At 46.1% G+C, this 18,218-nt stretch overlaps 1 protein-coding gene across 1 annotated transcript; it reads left to right on the top strand.

Annotated features, from left to right (window-relative positions):
* The first annotated feature begins 3,541 nt into the window (after window positions 1–3,541).
* LOC123761568 (uncharacterized) lies at window positions 3,542–17,304 on the top strand. Its single transcript, XM_069330252.1, has 6 exons — window positions 3,542–3,635; window positions 3,813–4,041; window positions 4,315–4,639; window positions 8,131–11,386; window positions 11,687–12,924; window positions 13,558–17,304. The coding sequence occupies exons 2-6, from the start codon at window positions 3,956–3,958 to the stop codon at window positions 15,703–15,705; spliced, it is 7,053 nt and encodes a 2,350-aa protein (XP_069186353.1). The 5' UTR covers window positions 3,542–3,635; window positions 3,813–3,955; the 3' UTR covers window positions 15,706–17,304.
* The last annotated feature ends 914 nt before the right edge of the window (window positions 17,305–18,218 follow it).

Raw genomic sequence — 18,218 nt, 5'->3', positions numbered from 1 at the left:
CCCCTTCTGTACCTTCTGGAGAGAGAAATTCGTGAGGGGGTCAGCGATGGACGCACACTGTCCCGTCTTGAACTTATACGCCTGGCCAGGACCTGCCTGCAGGAGAAGCCCCACCACAAGCGTCGCCAGAAGCCTCCACACCACCCCACGGCCTCCGTCACTAGCTCCCGCCATCAACACTTGACTTCCTTACGCCACTTCTTCTTGCAAGTCCTCAAGGACTTAGGCAAGATTGCTTAATGGACTCGTTCTCTTGCTTCAGGGCAAGATGGTAAACAGTGTTCGAACTCTTACTTCAGGGCAAGATGGTAAACAGTGTTCGATCTCTGGTTACAGTACAAAATGTAGCCATATGTTCATTATCGAGGAACACTGAACGATTTTAGTTCTCATGCTGTTTAATAGCAGCTGATGGCATCTGAATTTTGCTGGTGAAATTTCACATTAATTCCGCCAGTTTGCGGTAAACGATCACCGATCCTCAAGTCCTTCCGGGGACCAGTGTTGAAGCCATAGGACAATCGATTCCAATCGATCATCAAGTTGCATTGTTGAACACCTTCGTTAAAATAAACGCCTTCTTAAACCTCCCTTAATATCTTTCCAATATGTATATGTATTTAAATAGTCCTCACAGCTTTCACACATCCAGCTTGTGTGAATTCTAGACACACACTGGAACAACAGGAGAAGAAAGAGGTCATTCGGGCCTTCCCTGGAACCCAACCGCTGGTGGTACTTTTGAGTTAGCCAACACGACCTTGCTCCCTTAACCAGACGAACGATGGGGAGACCCAGCGATTGCAATATGTTGGGAGAAGGTGTGGGGGAAAGGGTGGGGGAGGGATGGTGGTCGTATTGTTGTGGTGATGGGTCGGGGGGAGGAGTAGATGGGGTTGCGATGGCGAGGATTCAGGTGGCAAAACTGGTTGTTGTGATGTAACCAGCTTTAGCGGAAGTCACAGTTCCTCGTTTTGTATTGTTTGTGGTTCGTAGCGCCCATATACACATAGACACACATAGTGTATGGTAGAGCTCACTCACACACACACACACACTACATAACAGGCACCATGACAATGGGAGGACCAAGAATAGTAGTAGCAGTGATATATAATCCTCCACCAAATGACAGAAGACCAAGCCGTCTTCGGCTTGTATCGGGACGGCTAATGTAGTCCCGATACAAGAAGGGAATAGACAGGAAGCAATGAACTACGGGCGTGTTCCTAACTTGTATGCCATGCAAGCTGATGGAAAAGACTGTGCAAAAAAGCTAGTGGAACATCTGGAGCGAAAGAACTTTGTAACACAGCATCAACATGGGTTCAGGGATGGCAGGTCCTGCCTCAAAGGATTAATTGAATTCTACGACCAGGCAACACAAATCTGGCAAGAAAGAGAGGGGTGGGCAGACTGCATATTTTTGGATTGCCATAAAGCCTTTGACACAGTACAACACACAAGGCTAGTGAAAAAGCTGAAGATGCAGGCAGGAGTGAAAGGGAAGGTCCCGCTCCTGTGCCAGGTAAGTCCACTATGGGCTCACCATAGTCCGTACTACTTGGAACGTTTTGTTCCGAGTAGCTGAATCTAAAACAACAACAACAATAATTACACATGCAACCTGGCTCCTGCTTCAACTTTAACGACGAGCGGACGTCTGGACGCCTCCTCCGCCTGGGAGCCGCTGGATCGCGTTCTGTTTTCGTGGTTTTGGATTTGATGCTGCCGTTTGGCATCCCTATTCAACGGTCCGGTTTGTACGACGCCTGGCGCACATATCGCCTTGGATTACAAGGCGGTTGATAGATTTTTAACGTTTTCTAGTTGGTTCTCCCGGCGGAGTGACGGTGACCAGCATGGCCGAGAGGTGCCGGTAGTTGGTGGGCTCCTGGTGGGCCCTCAGCCGTGGTGGGCGGCTGGCATCTGCTCTGTCGGAGGGCACCGGATGATTTTTGCGTTTTAGTTGGGGGTCGAGTTTTTGGTTTTGCTTCCCAGTGTTCTCTGTGTATTCACCTAGTTGTGCTTGTTGTCACCCCAATCACCTGCCTGGCTGTGCATTTCTTCGACGCGAGCCATCTTAGTGTCTGGTGACACGCGTCTTCGTTTCGCCATTAGGATTTGCGAGTAACCCTTTACAGTTAAGCCGGCCGGGGCGCACCCGCTCCCACGACCGTCGACGTCCCTAAATTAACACCACAGGCAACCTGTCCTCAGGTTAAGCCCGTCAAAGCTCCGGCCGTTCCCTTTGACGCATTTCCCAATTTTAACCTTATTATATATTTTAAAACAAGTTTGTTATGTGAAACACACATAATTGTCAACAGACAATATATTCCGAAACCGGTTAAGGGGGGCGAGAGTTGAATGGGAGTGCTTATATGACTATTAAACACGGGATGTGTTTTGAGAAGGGCTGTTGTTGGTGTGCCAGTTGGCTGCCTCGTAAAGTCATTGTTACTCATCTTCGTGCCAAAGTGTACCAGGTTAGCTGGGTCGTATTTTGTAAACATTGACAGCTGACGTTACCACATAGCATTGTCTATTGCCGTTACGTCCAACAATCACGCCATTAGTATTATTTTCCGTCCCAGGCTTTCCTCACCCCCCCCCCCCCCAGTGTCACGGGTCACCCGGAGGAGTGACACATACAGCTCCACCACCCCACCTCCATCCCCACAGTGACAAACCTGTTTTAGTTTAGTTCATTTATTGTGGACTGTGAGTGGTTGTCAAAATGTCACATATGCTGCAGGGTGTTGTGTAGGTGGACACAAGTATCGTGTTGGTGGACACCCAACCCACGTATCATGTAGGTGGACACCCAACCCACGTATCGTGCAGGTGGACACCCAACCCACGTATCGTGCAGGTGGACACCCAACCCACGTATCGTGCAGGTGGACACCCAACCCCCGTATCTAAAGCAACAGGATGTGTCGACGTTTCGGTCCGTCCTGGAACGTTATCAAGTGGTCCAGGATGAACCAGGACGTCGTCACTTCCTTTATGCCCATTCATAAGGATGGCGCCTGCCTCTGACGTCACGCTGTAAACAAATGCCGACTGTTCACGATTTTTCAATATTAAGAATAGTAAGAATCTACTATTTTTAATTATTCTTAATTATTAAGAATATTAAGAAGCATTGTATTCTCCAATCAGTTTGGCGATTCCGTTGTACTATATGCGTGGCTAGGATTTTGGCGGTTAATGAGAGATTAGGCTTCTTTTGTTAACTAATTGGGACCTCTTTTGTTAACTAATTGGGACTTTTGGGCGTTTTATACTATTTTCACCGAGAAAACAAAAGCTAATCTGACTACTGAAAAAAGGTGGATCTGTGGGACTATATTTACTATCCTTATATAGGTCTACGTGACGCCCATGGCAACAAATGGCGATCTAAGTTCCTAACCGAAGAAACTATGATGTGCTAGAGTTATACACAGCAAGAGTAACGGATATGATGTAGCACTGCATCACGTGACGTCATAGTAAATGATGTCGTCACTGTCCAGCGGTGGAAAGTAGTAGAGGCGAGTGAGAGAGTATATATCACAGTGGCTGGCTCCCCCCTCCCCATAGTTCCTGTTGGTGCGTGTGTGTTGATCCCTGGCGGTGTAGTACAGGTGTGGTAGTCATACAGGTGTGGTAGTCAGCCGGGTGTGGTGGGTGTGGTGGTGGTCATCCAGTTGCGGCACTCATATAATCCTTCAGATAATACCTAGAACTGATTTGTGAAATATTAGACGACTTTCACTTCCATATAGTTAGATTGTTTATATTAGTGACATTCTAATTTGCAGATCCACGAGGCTCCGTTACTCCGTTTACTTGATAATACGTTCAAGGAGACAACGTTAGGGCCAGGGGGAGGAAGAGGTATAGACGTGTCAGAAGGGAATAAAGAAGGCAAAGAGGTGGTGGTAGGTGTTGGAAGAAGAGGTGCATGGTGGAGGAGGACCATCGGGGAGGCGACGCTGGACCACGATGGATCGTTGAACATCACCAACATCATCAACAAGCAGTGATGGCGTAAGTAACCAACCTGCTGATTTTCTCAGTGATTTTATATCATCTTGTACAGTACAGAACGTCTTACAATGCCTACCCATCTGGGAACTTTGAGAGCAACTCTGCGTAATGCTACAAATGTTGATAATAATTGATAATATATCTAATTTATTATAGTATCTCTCGTACTGGCTGGCTATATTACATCGTTAAGGGAATATGAGCACACTCGCTCTCCCCTTTAACTGTCTCTCAGCATGATACAGCAGCTGTATTAACTCCTTCATCAACTAGATCCGTCCGAGGGATGTTGCTGCTGCTGCTACTGGGGTGTTCCCTTCCCTTGCCGCCCTCCTCGGCCCTGCCAGACCCCCACCGCACCTGGCGACCCTTTCTGCTCGCCCACAAGAAGAGTCTCTCTCCCGCCCCAGACGCGGAGACCTCAACACCTCGCCACACTGGGGCCCCCAATTTATTGCCTGTCGCAAGGGACTCCTTTCTTGTCCCAGACGCAAGGGCCCTCTCCGTAGCCACAACAGAAGGGGGCCCTCATCCGGTGCCATCTGCCGCACAAGTGGAGGGAAGCGGTCCTCCAAAGAACGTCCATCGTCGCGCCAAGGTCACTATCTCCTCTGTTATCTTTACCTTAGCCGCTTCGGTTATAGTGATCCTTGGCTTACTTTCTTAGTGGTTAGTTACTGTCACAAATATTTCATTGTAAGTATTAACTAGTAGTCAGAAGATGGGTTAAGTCGACATTTACAAAATTTAGGCAACCGAAATTGATAGTGAATGATTGTTTGCGGTCAAGGCCTTAAACACCCGTCACACCAACAGCTCAGCCGACACCAAGAACAATGACTCTAAATAAACAGCTTTCATCCTCTCTCAATTTGAAACTAAACAAGGAAAAACTTGATCCAAACTGAACGTAAATACGACAGCCTTGACCCCGACAGCGAGTCCCTGCGCCAGGTTGGGGAGAAGATACGATACGGTAGTGGAAGAAATTCTAAATGTAAGCATGCAAGAACAGCAGCAGGGGTTCAGGAGCTGGAGTGTGTGTGTGTGTGTGTGTGTGTGTTTGCACTCTGCAACATTCGTGACAAAAAAAGGTTATGCAACATCCACATGAATATCCGGCGGTGATGCCTCCTCTCCCTTCCTCTCACCTCCGGCACAGATAACCACACACGTCTGCTGACCCAACTCCTGTGCAACTCACCCCTATAATACAGTCACCTCATGCAACGCTACAGTTGCTACCCCCCCCCCATAGCTATATGCAATTGTTTGTTGCGATGATTGACATGAAAGGTTGTTTGTGAGCAGAGAGAAATGATGCAACGTGTTTGATGATTATGTAGGGCAGAGAAGGTGAGAGGCGGGTGGCCCGCTGACCTCCCCGCAAAAACACACACACACACACACACACACACACACACACACACACACACACACACACACACACACATACACTGACACGAGACACAGCGAAAAATTAGGTCGGGAGTCATTGCATTTGAAAACCGGTGGATGTAAAGGCAGCGTCCAAGTACTGAGGTACGACCCAGCAAACACAAATTGCTGAGCACACATACACTCATATATATACATATGAAGAAGCCACAATGATAGCCTTTTGTCTCAAGAGACCTTGTAACGTGTATATTTACTATTTGTGACTACAGGATCGAGCTATTAGCTCTTGGACCCCTCCAAGATCTAACCAAACTATTTTTCCTCTATTATATCTACTACACATCAGATTCAGATGTTTATTCAGGTAAGGTATATACATACAAGTGATGTTACATTAATGGATTGATATATAGATAGAGCTAGTACATACAATGCCTAAAGCCACTATTACGCAATGCGTTTCGGGCAAGAAAAACATTAATATCTAGAACTTAATACTAATTGAGCATAAAGAATAAAAGATGTTGAGAACAAATACAAATAAAGATAAAAAAAAAGGGGGAACATGACTGAAAAAGCAGCACAAATACAATAGGTTGACAGTGTTGATTAAAAAAAAAGAAAAAAAAAGAAAATAACAGACATGGGTTGACAATAGAGGAGTGAGGTAGATTACAGGGAATTTATTACAGGGAACATATTTCTCTAACACACGCACACAAACACACAATCTCAGGAAGCAGCCCGTAGTAGATGTCTAACTCTCAGGTACCTATTTACTGATAGGTGAACAGGTATATTAGGGTTAAAGAAACTTTGCCCATTTGTTTCCGCCGCCGCCGGGGATCGAACCTGGGCCCTTAGGACTACGGATCCAGAGCGCTGACCACTCACCGACAGGCCCCCCCTTGTGTGTGTGTGTGTGTTTGTGTGTGTGTGTGTGTGTGTGTGTGTGTGTGTGTGTGTGTGTGTGTGTGTGTGTGTGTGTGTGTGTGTGTGTGTGTGTATGTGTGTGTATGTGTGTGTGTGTGCAAACACATCATCTTGCACAGTACTAAAGATAACATGACTTATCTAGTCAATCAGCTGTCAATTTGGGTTCACATCCCGACTTGTCAGATTTGTTATTTTCACTAACAAGCTTAAGTACACAGCACTAAGCTTCTACTCTAGTCTACATACAGTGCTCACGGAGTGCATCGGAGTTCATCTACTATCCCCATCCCACAGGATAACTGATCCTGCGTGGCAGACGTGGAAGTCAATTAAGGTTCGAACACATATATAACTTATCACCTGATATATTTAATCATTAATACCAATGTCCTTACCAATTACTTGTTTATTTTCAGTGGTAATAATTACTCGAATCCATGACACTATTTACAGTTTCAGGGACTGACTGCAGGTATGAATGTTGAGAGTCGGATGTATCAGGGAAGGAATGGGACTGATGTCATGAAAGCCTTGAGTCAGAAAAACAAAGATGGGCACAGATCCAGCCCCCAGTCTGGTAGAAGGAGTGCCGACGCTTATGTATGGTTGCGAGACAATGGTGTGGTATGAACGAGAGAAAATATCAAGAGTTAATAATTCAAATCAAACGGAGCGACCAGTACACAAAATCCATGAGCTACATGACTGAAGAGAGCACACTGCGATGGGTCGGCCAGGCTGAACGAGTGGATAATACGCAGGTGAAGAGAGGGCGGACCAGTGATACTGAACACAGCTAGAAGAGTTTAGAGAGGATGGGAAGATGGGTCAGCCATGGTGTGTGAAGCATGAGGAGAGAGTGTGTGAGGATGTATAGGTTAAGTAATAATTGTAATTACGAAGCAATAAGATGCTTATCTTAACATACTAAGAAGGTTAGGTAAGGTCGGTGTTTTTTATGAAGCTTTTCAAAGTACACTAAAATATTCACAGTAAATTAGTATGTCACATATGCACTTATTTAATAAGTCAATATTGACTGTACGAAAGTGCGAGAACGGGTTGGAGGATGCGGAGAGTGTGAGGAAGCGATGAATGAGTGTGTGAGAGCGTTAAGTGTGAGGAGCCAGGAAGGGAGCGTGGTCAAAGCACAGGATATGGTAAGCGACAAAGGGCGTGTACACGTACTTATACAGAGGAAGTAAGTGCACCTATACAGAGGAAGTAAGTGCACCTATACAGAGGAAGTAAGTGTATCTGTACCTACTGTACATAACAGTTCCGAGGAGGACTCTACACCTGGTCTGATGAAGCTGTGGGCTGCTGCTCTCTCTTTATGACGTGTATTGCTGCTCTTCACACCGCACATCATCATAAAGCATCTTTATGATGATGGCGGTGTGAATGATTTAACGAATTGACGTCCCACATCCACCCTGTGAATGTAGGAAAAAGGGTAATGATATTGTATGTATGTATGTATGTATGTATGTATGTATGTATGTATGTATGTATGTATGTATGTATGTATGTATTGTACCAAAAAATATATCGTAAAATTTGTTATTGCCATGAAAGAATATCGCATCTTTTTTTCCGAAATTTTTGCATAAACCATTAACTTAAATTCTTCAGATGGATATTAGGAGCTCGGTGCCTGTGTGGAGCGGGACACTATAGCGCCTGGCGGGTATGACGGAGGAGCTAAACTCTAATATTTAATCCTGATTTGAATATTATGTTTATTTGCAGCAGGCGGAGGACCACTGGATGGGAGAAAAGAAACATCCTGCAGTAGACTCCATACACGTCACACACGCCATCTTCAAACGTTCTCAGGACGATGACGTTATCGACTTACTTTACGGGCGAAACACAGACAAGTTGAAGCTTCAGGAGCGAAATGAAGAAAGCGAAGGCGCTGTTCAATCCTTTATCTCATCTTTAAGAGGAATCTTCAGAGACTCCTGGCTGGGCAGTTCGTCTGGCAACAACACTGAGGCTTCTGAAGTCCTCCCGGAGTTGAAGGTCATAAGAGGTGAAGACGAGAGTCTCTCCTTGCCTGACGGACGGGAAGATGACAGAGACACCCACGGTGGTGGTAATGAAGGCGGGAAGAAAGGTGGGAAAGACAGCGAGGTGGATGACGACCCGGAGAGAACGAGAGAAGAGAGACGCGCGCATGTCAACAAAAGATACCAAGAGTCGCCGGATATTGGCGAAGACGAGCCGGGGACTTCGAGTAAGGTGCTCAGGAGAGTTCGCCGACAGGATAACGAGGGTGACGGTGGTGGTGGTGACGAGGGTGACGGCGGCGGTGGTGGTGGTGGTGACGATGGTAGTGGTGGCGGCGACGATGGTAGTAATGATGGTGATGCTGATGATGGTAGAGGATCTGGTGATGGCAGCGGTGAAGATGGTGGCCATTTCCTTGCCAAAAGTAAAGTCAATGGAACCACGAGTCCAGTCCTGGACGAAGACGATGAATATGAAGACTACTACGTGCAGTATTATGAATATGAAGATGGTGAGGAAAATGATACACGCGACCATGAAGGAGGTGAGGATGCAGCTGAAGCCTTTACTAGTGAAGGTGAAGGTGAAGGTGTGGATATATATGAAGACTTAAATAGTGATAGTGATGAGGACAGAGATCAGGCTATAGACGAAAGCTTAGATAGTGAGGATAAAGGTGAAAATGTAGTTGCGAGCCTAGAAAGTGAGGGCAAGAAAGGTGAAAGTGAGGGAATATATATAGGCTTAGATATTGCTGGTGATAAAGATGAGGATTGGTTTGTAGAAGGAGGCTTTAATACTGAGAGTGAGGAGAATGAAAGTGAGGATGTAGTTGGAGGCTTGGAAAGTGATGGGGAAGTAAGTGGAGGTCAGGAAGGTGTAAATGACGATGAAGATGATGACTATATTACGAACATCTTGGAGGCAGAGAGTACTGAAGGTGACAATGACAGTGTAACTGAAGGTGACATTGACAAAGGAATTGAGAGTGACAATGCCAAAGGGACTGAAAGTGACAATGACAAAGTAACTGAAGGTGACAATGAAAAAGGAACTGAAGGTGACAATGCCAAAGTAACTGAAAGTGACAATGACAAAGTAACTGAAGGTGACAATGACAAAATAACTGAAGGTGATAATGACACAGTAACTGAAAGTGACAATGACAAAGTAACTGAAGGTGACAATGACAAAAGAACTGAAGGTGATGCCTACAATAAATCATCCACATATGTTAACGAAGATGATGATCAATACGAGACGAGTGAACTGGACACAGTCATTGTCCACGGTGAATATGACGAAGGTGAAAATGATGATGAATATGATGCGAGCATCCCTGAGGTTGGAGGCAGTGAGAGTGCACATGGAGACGGTGAAAGTGACAGTGACTATGAAACGAGCATCTTGGAGGAAGGGAAAGCTGGCGCTGAATATGACAATGCCACAGAAAGTGATGGTGACTATGAGACGAGCGGCCTCGAGGTCACCGAAACTGAGGGCAAATATTGCAATTTTACTGAAGGTGACTGTGACGAAGAAAGTGAAGGTGACTGGGACGAAGAAACCGAAAGTGACTATGACGACGAAACTGAAAGTGACAGTTACAAACAAACTGAAGGTGAAGGACAGAGAGAGACGAGCATCCTAAAGACAGGCGGGGCTGAGGATGAATATGACACTCAAGGTGATAGTGACTATGAGACGAACGAGCTTGGGGCAGTCACTGGCGTGGGTGAACATGGTCATGGTGAAAGTGACGGTGATTATAATACAGATAATCTCGAGGCAGACGAAGCTGAGGATGAATATGATTATGGGATTGAAGGTGATAGTGACTTTGGAATGAGCGGGCAAGAGCCGAATAAAGGTGCTGATGGTGAATCTAACAATGGCACTGAAAGTGATGGTGACTATGAGACGAACAGCTTGGAGGCAGGCGGCGAAGAAAGTGAAAATGACAATGGCACTGAAGGTGATGCTGACTATGAGACAAGCAGCTTGGAGGCAGGCGGTGTAGTAAGTGAATATGACAATGGTACTGAAAGTGATGGAGACTATGATACGAACAGCTTGGAGGCAGCCGGTGAAGAAAGTGAATATGACAATGGCATTGACGGTGATGGTGACTATGAGACGAGCAGCTTGGAGGCAGGTGGAGTAGTAAGTGAATATGACAATGGTACTGAAAGTGATGGTGACTATGAAACAAGCAGCTTGGAGGCAGAAGGGGAAGAAAGTGAATATGACAATGGCATTGACGGTGATGGTGACTATGAGACGAGCAGCTTGGAGGCAGCCGGTGAAGAAAGTGAATATGACAATGGCACTGAAAGTGATGGTGACTATGAGACAAGCAGCTTGGAGGCAGGCGGTGTAGTAAGTGAATATGACGTCATTGAAGGTGATGATGACTATGAGACGATTGACCATGAGGAAGGTGAAAGTGCTGATGGTGCATATGACAATGACTCGGAAGATGATAGTGACTATGAGACAAGCAGCTTGGAAGCAGAAGGGGAAGAAAGTGAATATGACAGCGGGGCTGAAGGTGATGGAGACTACGAGACAAGCGGTCTAGAGGCCGGCGGTGCGGAGGCTGAATATGACTATGACACTGAAGGTGATGGTGATTATGAGACAAGTGGCCAAGAGGCAGGCGGTGCGGAGGCTGAATATGACTATGACACTGAAGGTGATGGTGACTATGAGACAAGCGGCCAGGGTGCTGATGGTGAATATGACTATGGTGCTGAAGGTGATGGTGACCCTGAGACAAGCGGTCAGGATGCAGGTAAAGGTGCTGATGCTGAATATGACGCTGAGGGTACAGGGGGCGGGGAGACTGATTATGGTGAGTCACCTTCACCCGATGGTGAAGATGACGGAGACGACGCAAGTAGTGGAGATGGTGCTATAGATGATGGTGGTGCCGGAGAAGGTGGTGATGGTGATGTTGGTGGTGGGGATGGTGGTGGGGATGGTGGTGATGGTGAGGATGGTGGGGATGGTGGTGATGATGGTGGTGGTGGGGATGGTGGGGATGGTGATGGTGAGGATGCTGGTGGTGGGGATGCGGGTGGTGGTGGGGATGCGGGTGGTGGTGGGGATGGTGGTGGTGGTGATGGTGGGGGAGGTGGTGATAGTGGTGGTGATGGTGGGGGAGGTGGTGATAGTGGTGGTGGTGGTGGTAGTGGTGAAGGGATTAACAAAGGAAGCGAAACCAGCCTACAAGATGGCGGACCCGCTAGTGATGGAGAGTACGCGTATGAGTATTATGGTGATGGAGGAGGGGGTGAGGGAGCGGGTGAGGGAGCGGGTGGGGGTGCGGGTGATGAGGAAGGTGGAGGTGAAGCTGAGGGTGCTGGGGTTGGGAAAGATGGAACGCCGGGAGATGGCGGCGGGAAAGGTAGTGGAGGTGGGAAGGGAGATGGAAAAGGGACAGGTGGTGCTGGGAAAGGGACAGGTGGTGCTGGGAAAGGGACAGGTGGTGCTGGGAAAGATGGTGGAGATGGAAAAGGTGGTGGTGGAAAAGGGACGGGTGGTGCAGGGAAAGGCGGTGCTGGAAAAGGGACGGGTGGTGCTGGGAAAGGTGGTGGAGGGGGGAAAGAAATAACGGGAGATGGAGGTGGGAAAGATGGGAAGGGAGGAGCCGAAAATGGGGGTGGAAAAGGCAGTGATGGGAAAGGGGCGGGCGAGAAGGGTGGCGCGGGAGATGGAGGTGGGAAAGGTGGAACTGGGACTGGTGGTGGTGGTGGTGGTGGGAAAGGTGGTGGAGGGGGAAAAGGTGGAGGTGGTGGGAAAGGTGGAGGTGGCGGGAAAGGTGGAGGAGGCGGGAAAGGTGGTGGAGGCGGGAAAGGTGGTGGAGGCGGGAAAGGCGGTGGAAAAGGTGGTGGAGGCGGGAAAGGCGGTGGAAAAGGTGGTGGAGGCGGGAAAGAAGGCTCAGGTAACGGAGGTGGAACAAAGGGACAGACAGGCAATGAGATAGGACAGACTGGGCATAATAAAGAAACAGACGCCGGCGGAGGTGGTGACAGTGGTCTTGGCACCGGGAGCCAGTCTCCCGGAGCAGAAAATTATGACCCAGATGATCGAATCCCGACTGCTGCTGCTCCTCCTCCAGGTCCCTCGGGAGGCGCCCCGACGCCGGCGCCAACCTACACTACCTATCAACGCGTCATATTAACCCCTCCAGCGACGACGCCAGCGACGACGACGACGACGACGACGACGACGACGACGACGCCGACAGTCGCCATCACCGCATCGACACCCTCCACACCCGCCGTTACCAACGTCACGAGCGGGAACAGTGGTAAAATAGGAGGTAACGGCGTCGTCAATGTGCCCATTGTCTACCCGCCCGGCTTCATCACGCCGCCGCCACCCTCCGCCGCCACGCATGGCAACAAGACTGGCGGCGCTAGAGTGACAGATGGCACTAGAGTGACGGGGGCCAGACTGAAGCCCTCACAAGTTCCCCCCGGCGTGGAGGTCATCCCTGGTCCCAGGGGCGAGGTCGCCGTGGTGGTAGGTCAAGATATGTCTCGTTTCTCTGTTATCAAATGTCCACTCATTATGGACATTTGATGTCGATAATGGATATCAAATGTCCAGAAGCTCAATTAGACCTTACAATTCTCCAGCAAGTTACATTCTATCATATCACATTTACTCAAAAATATCTATGTTAAAAGATATCAAGGATATCTATGCATGTTAAAATTAGTAGAGGTCCCAGACCCGAACCCTATGGCAGCCTGCCGCAGATTGTTGCCAACTCATAATCCAGTTTAGCAGTGGTCTGATGTTGGGATTAAGGCTCTTAATATTTTTGAAGGCCACCACAATAGCCTAATGACTAAACAGCGAAAATACCTTGGCCCCGAACATAGTTTAGGGCTACAGTAAACACTCAGACTATATACACGGAATGATAGGCTATACCTCACGGTCCCACGTCATGTGCCTGAGGTCATGATATGCACAACATTTAGTTTTATCACTGTCTTCTGCCCCCGATATATTTGATTGTAAATAAATGTGTATAGGACTTGATCGTCCTCTAGTAAAACAGGTTATTTCAACCACAGCATGCAATAACTTCCTCTGTGTCTCTAAGAGTCAAAAAACAAATACTTAAACTATGTTTTTAATTGGCAGATCCCTTCTGGCATGAAATGGAAGGACGTCAAGAGGTCGATCACTGACAAGAAAGCGCGTCACACCTGGCGAGGCCTCTTCAGCGCAACGAGGAGCCTTCGTCGGCAGGGTCCTCAGCGAGGCTCCCAGAGCGTCAGCGTGACTCCGGTAGACCAGGGTTTGGGGGCACCCTCCGAGGTGTCTCTGGCAGCAGTTCAGCAGATTATTAATGACATGCCTCTCCAACGCCTTAAACAGGTTCGGAAGCGCCTTCAGCAGCTCCTGACGCAGGCCCGCAGAAGTCAGTTGAACATGGTACTGGCGGTACGCGGGGGGCTCCTGGCGGCCCCTCCGGCCAGAGTGACTCTCCTCACATCCCGGGACGGAACTCAGGTGGTCACCATCCCCAATACACTCAAGTGGGTGGACGTGAAGGACGCCTTCGCTACCCCTCAGGAGAAGAAGATCTGGAAGCAGATCTTCGACGCGCGCAACGCCAACAAGAGACTGATGCAGGGGAACGTGTCGGAGATCAGGCAGAGCATCTGGGCCGTGGCTGACATGATCGACAGCATGTCAGGGAGAACATTCACACCAAAGATAAGAAGAAAAAATAAGAATAAGAGGAAGAGGAGGAGAAAGAAGGTATTCCTTACTACCAAGACAAGAAGGAATAACTTAATAAATAATAAGGGTGAGAAAAGGAACAAAAACTCCCGGAAACGCAAACATAAGAAAAACAGACTTAAAAAGATCAAGAGAAGACGAAAACAGAGTAAAGGAAAGCACAGTAAAGGTAAAATAAATGAAATTCGAAAGATATTATTCCCTAACAACAAAGGAAGTGGGAACATGGCGAAAGTAAGCAATTTGGGAAATCCAATAAACATCTCTACAAAGGTCGCCAAAAGTGAAAAGAAGAACAGGAAAAACAGATTGAGCAAAAACAAGGAAAAGATGAAGACGGGAAAGAATAAGAACAAGAACAAGAATAAGAAGAGAAAGAACAAGAAAGCTAACAGGAAAATTAAGAGGAAAAACAGGAGCAAGAAAACCAAGAAGAAAAATGGTAAAGTCACCCAACGAAAGAAAACGGATAAAACTCCCACTAAAAACATCCTCCATAAACATCCCGTGATAGAAAGTGGGACACAAACCTCCAGGAATATATTCCCGCCAATAAATCCCACAACAAAAGCCGTCGCTGAGGCCTCGGGAGAGAGGAGAGGCGGCCACAAGAATCTGGTGAAGAGAGTCAAGAAGAAATCAATTAAACAAAAGAAAAAGAAGAAACTCAGAAAGCTGAAGAAAAAGATAAAGAAATCTAAGCTGAAAAATAAGAAGAAAAAGTTAAAGAAATCTAACAAGCTGCAAAATAAGAAGAAAAACACTAAAAGATTCTTTAAGTTAAAGAAAAACAAGAAGAAATCTAATAAACCGAGGAAAAAGTTGAATAAGAGGAAGTTAAAACCGATTAACGGGGCTTTTGGGCTGCCAAATAAAGGTAAGATTAACGTGAGAGACGAGAAGTTAACAAAATTTATTAAAAGACTAACGAAGAAGGCAAAAGCCAACGCAGATAGGAAAGGGAATAAGCGCAAGTTGAAGAAGGCAAAGAGGAAGCAAGCAATTAAGACGATCAAGAAGAAGAAGAAGAAGAGAGGCCGTGTTGGTAATGTACTTTCACTTGGTCCTCCAAGAGTAGTGTTGGTAGGTAGTGGTGATGCTGCCTTCTCTCATCTCCCTAACTCTGGCATCTCGGCCACTTTGATGCCAGGCCAGACGAAAGACCAGGATGATTGGTTGACTGCTATCAAAACTCCAAAGAAAGATCAAGCTGGACTTCACTGGCTTGTTCCCAAGAAGGAGGAGGACCAATTTAAGTGGCTCGTCCCCAGTAAAGGCCAATTTAACTGGCACGACCCCAAGATAGACTCCAACAAAGATCCACTACAGTGGCTCTTTCCCAAGAAAGACAATGTTCCTTCCGAGGCTACTGGCAGCAGGGGCGTCTTCTCCACCTCCCTCTTCACCCACAAGCAAAATAAGAGGAAAAATAATAATAATAATCGCTGGAAGGCTAAAAAACACAGAGGGAATAAACGGAAAATGCACAAAACAAACAAGAGAAACAAGTCGAATAAGAAAAATAAAAAAAGGATACAATAAAATTAAGACAGACAACACTCCGCTTTGGTTCTGAGACAAAGAGGAACCAAAGATGATGAATATAAAGAGGAAGCCAAGAACACTAATATTACGGGAACTCTTGGTCTTCCCCTTGGACATCTGTGCTGGTATCTGCTCACCCTCGAGTCGTACAACCTTGTACCTATCCTCCAGAATTATATGCAAATGACTTCGGTCATACTATCCTAGGATGTTTAGTAAATGTTTACCTTTTGTTAACATCTAGTTTTTTATTATATGTTTAAGTAAAATGGCAGATCATAAAATATTCTAGAATGTTCCATGAATCATCACATGACTGAGTCGACCAATTAATATGGAAATAACAGCGCGGCGGTTTGTGTTTAGCTGTGATTTTAAAGATACGAATCATGATTCAATCAGGAGGGAGAAGGCACTCCCGGCTCCAGGATTGGTCCTAGTGGAACGAAAGTTTTATTCTAGCTTTAACGACCAAAGTGAGTGGACGTGAGAGGTGTCGCTGTTTTACATGAAATCTTCGTCGGTAATCGTGGCTGCAATTTTCAGCTGAAATGTTACAATAGGACGCGGTTGTTGCGTGTAAAGATTTATTCTGTAACTCCCTACCGTTGCACATAGAGCCCACGACTATTATATAGTCTTGGCGCTTTCGCCTGCTAATTAATTTCCCCATTCCTTCCCGTTATATCATTTCTCTGAGGCAAAGGATCCAGGAAGGAAGTGTGACTATTTGGACATGTTTATATGCAACCAAGAGACTAGGAGCCTTCTCGATGAAGAGGAATCTGTTATCGTAGCGAGTTGTGGAAGAGGTTTTATAACTATATTCTGGACTAAAGTATACTTGCTGGTTAGTCAGCAAGCTATTGTCGGTGACCTTAATAACCCTCCAGAGGTTGATACCCTTAAAGCCTAACACCAAACGTCAATACATCATTCAGTGAAGAGCTGGCAACCAAGAGCTTTGGGTAAGGTTTTAGTGTTGTCATTCTGCCTTTTACACATACACTGTGCATAATTTAATCTGTACAGTGGAAAAACAAATAATTTCCTAAGACGAGGCTTTTGCTAGAATAGGGGGACACTTTATTTATGAGATGTTCCTTTCTACTCTGACCTCAGATCATGCGATAATCTGTAGGTTATCTGTAATTTAATTATGTTAAGTTTTAAAATCTACATGGAAAAGATCCTCAAGGCAAATGGGGGGACCCTTGACAAGCTGTCGGCTTCCTGTCCTCGTCGAGGCCACTAGGGTTAGTGGGCCTCGGGTAAAGCAGGTAAATCAGGTGTTATTTTCTCAATGTTCTAGCTGCACCTTGTAGCATAATCAGTCAGCTATACTCGTGAAGTCAGCTATTTGTTAATGTAACTGTGAATGTCGTATTATATAATCCCATCACTATAGAGTTGGGAACTGTTACGTCATATTAAGTTCCTTCAGAGATCATTATTACTGTTGTACCAAAGACCAGTATACAGCGTGAAGTGCGTAGTCACTTCGTGAGTGACATTTGTCAATGTGTAGATTTAGTCATGGTGCGCTAGGATACGACTTAATGCCTCAGCAACCATATTTCTTTCCTTGTGTTTGTTTATGAGAATATATTTGTTTGTGTACCTTCGTATTTGTACATTATACAATATTAAATAACTGTTTTGATTATTATTAGCCTTTTTCTCCTAGCCCATGTGTATTGGCCTAGCTTAATACCACACAACAATTTATATAATTGATAGCTATATAACTGACCAAGAGAACCACATTCTGATACAGTATCTACTTAGTACTGGATTATTCAAACAGGTTTCACATATATACAACAGAAAGGGTCTGTAGAGTTCAATAACCAAGGAAAATCTTCATACTTAAAAGTTACAGCAAGACGCCTCAACCAGCGGGGAGGAACATTACACACATTTAACTGGAATTACCGCTTACTGGTGAATTAAAGGGCATGCAAAATATAAAACCTTAAGACATCTTTTCGATGGTTATTTTGGATAGTGAAATTGTACCCAAGAATCTACAATGAGACTCTCTTAAGATTAGCAAAAGCAATATGGACAATGGAGTTGAAAGTTAGGTTTATTATTTTATCCATTCTCGTGTTCTTGAATATAGTCTGATAATCTCTCTAGCGTTTGTTAGTTCTGGGTAACAGAGTTCATGTTTATGTGAGAAATCGTCCTGCTACATAAAACGCTGTAAACTCCCCTATTATTCATGGAGTGTTTGGACGAGCATGGCTCTAGGCTGGGTTAGTCACACTACTAGCTAGCACTAAGCGACAAATTATTTGACTCACCATCAAGCTCCTTACATAGTTAAACCTGTTCTTGGTGGCACTTGCAGCTGTCGGGCGTGCAGCTGGCCAGACGACCGTCCTTACAACCGCCTCCTCTGACGCCAGCGGCCATATTGTTGTTGTTGTGTTGATTTAGGGGCGACGACGATGGCCATATTGTTTATTTTCCACCTCTCAAGCGTTTTATCTCCGTGACCGAAT

The sequence above is a fragment of the Procambarus clarkii genome, chromosome 24, assembly GCF_040958095.1.
Source record: "Procambarus clarkii isolate CNS0578487 chromosome 24, FALCON_Pclarkii_2.0, whole genome shotgun sequence".
In the NCBI taxonomy this organism is placed as follows: Eukaryota; Metazoa; Arthropoda; class Malacostraca; order Decapoda; family Cambaridae; genus Procambarus; species Procambarus clarkii.
This window is presented reverse-complemented; position numbering and strand designations above follow the sequence as displayed.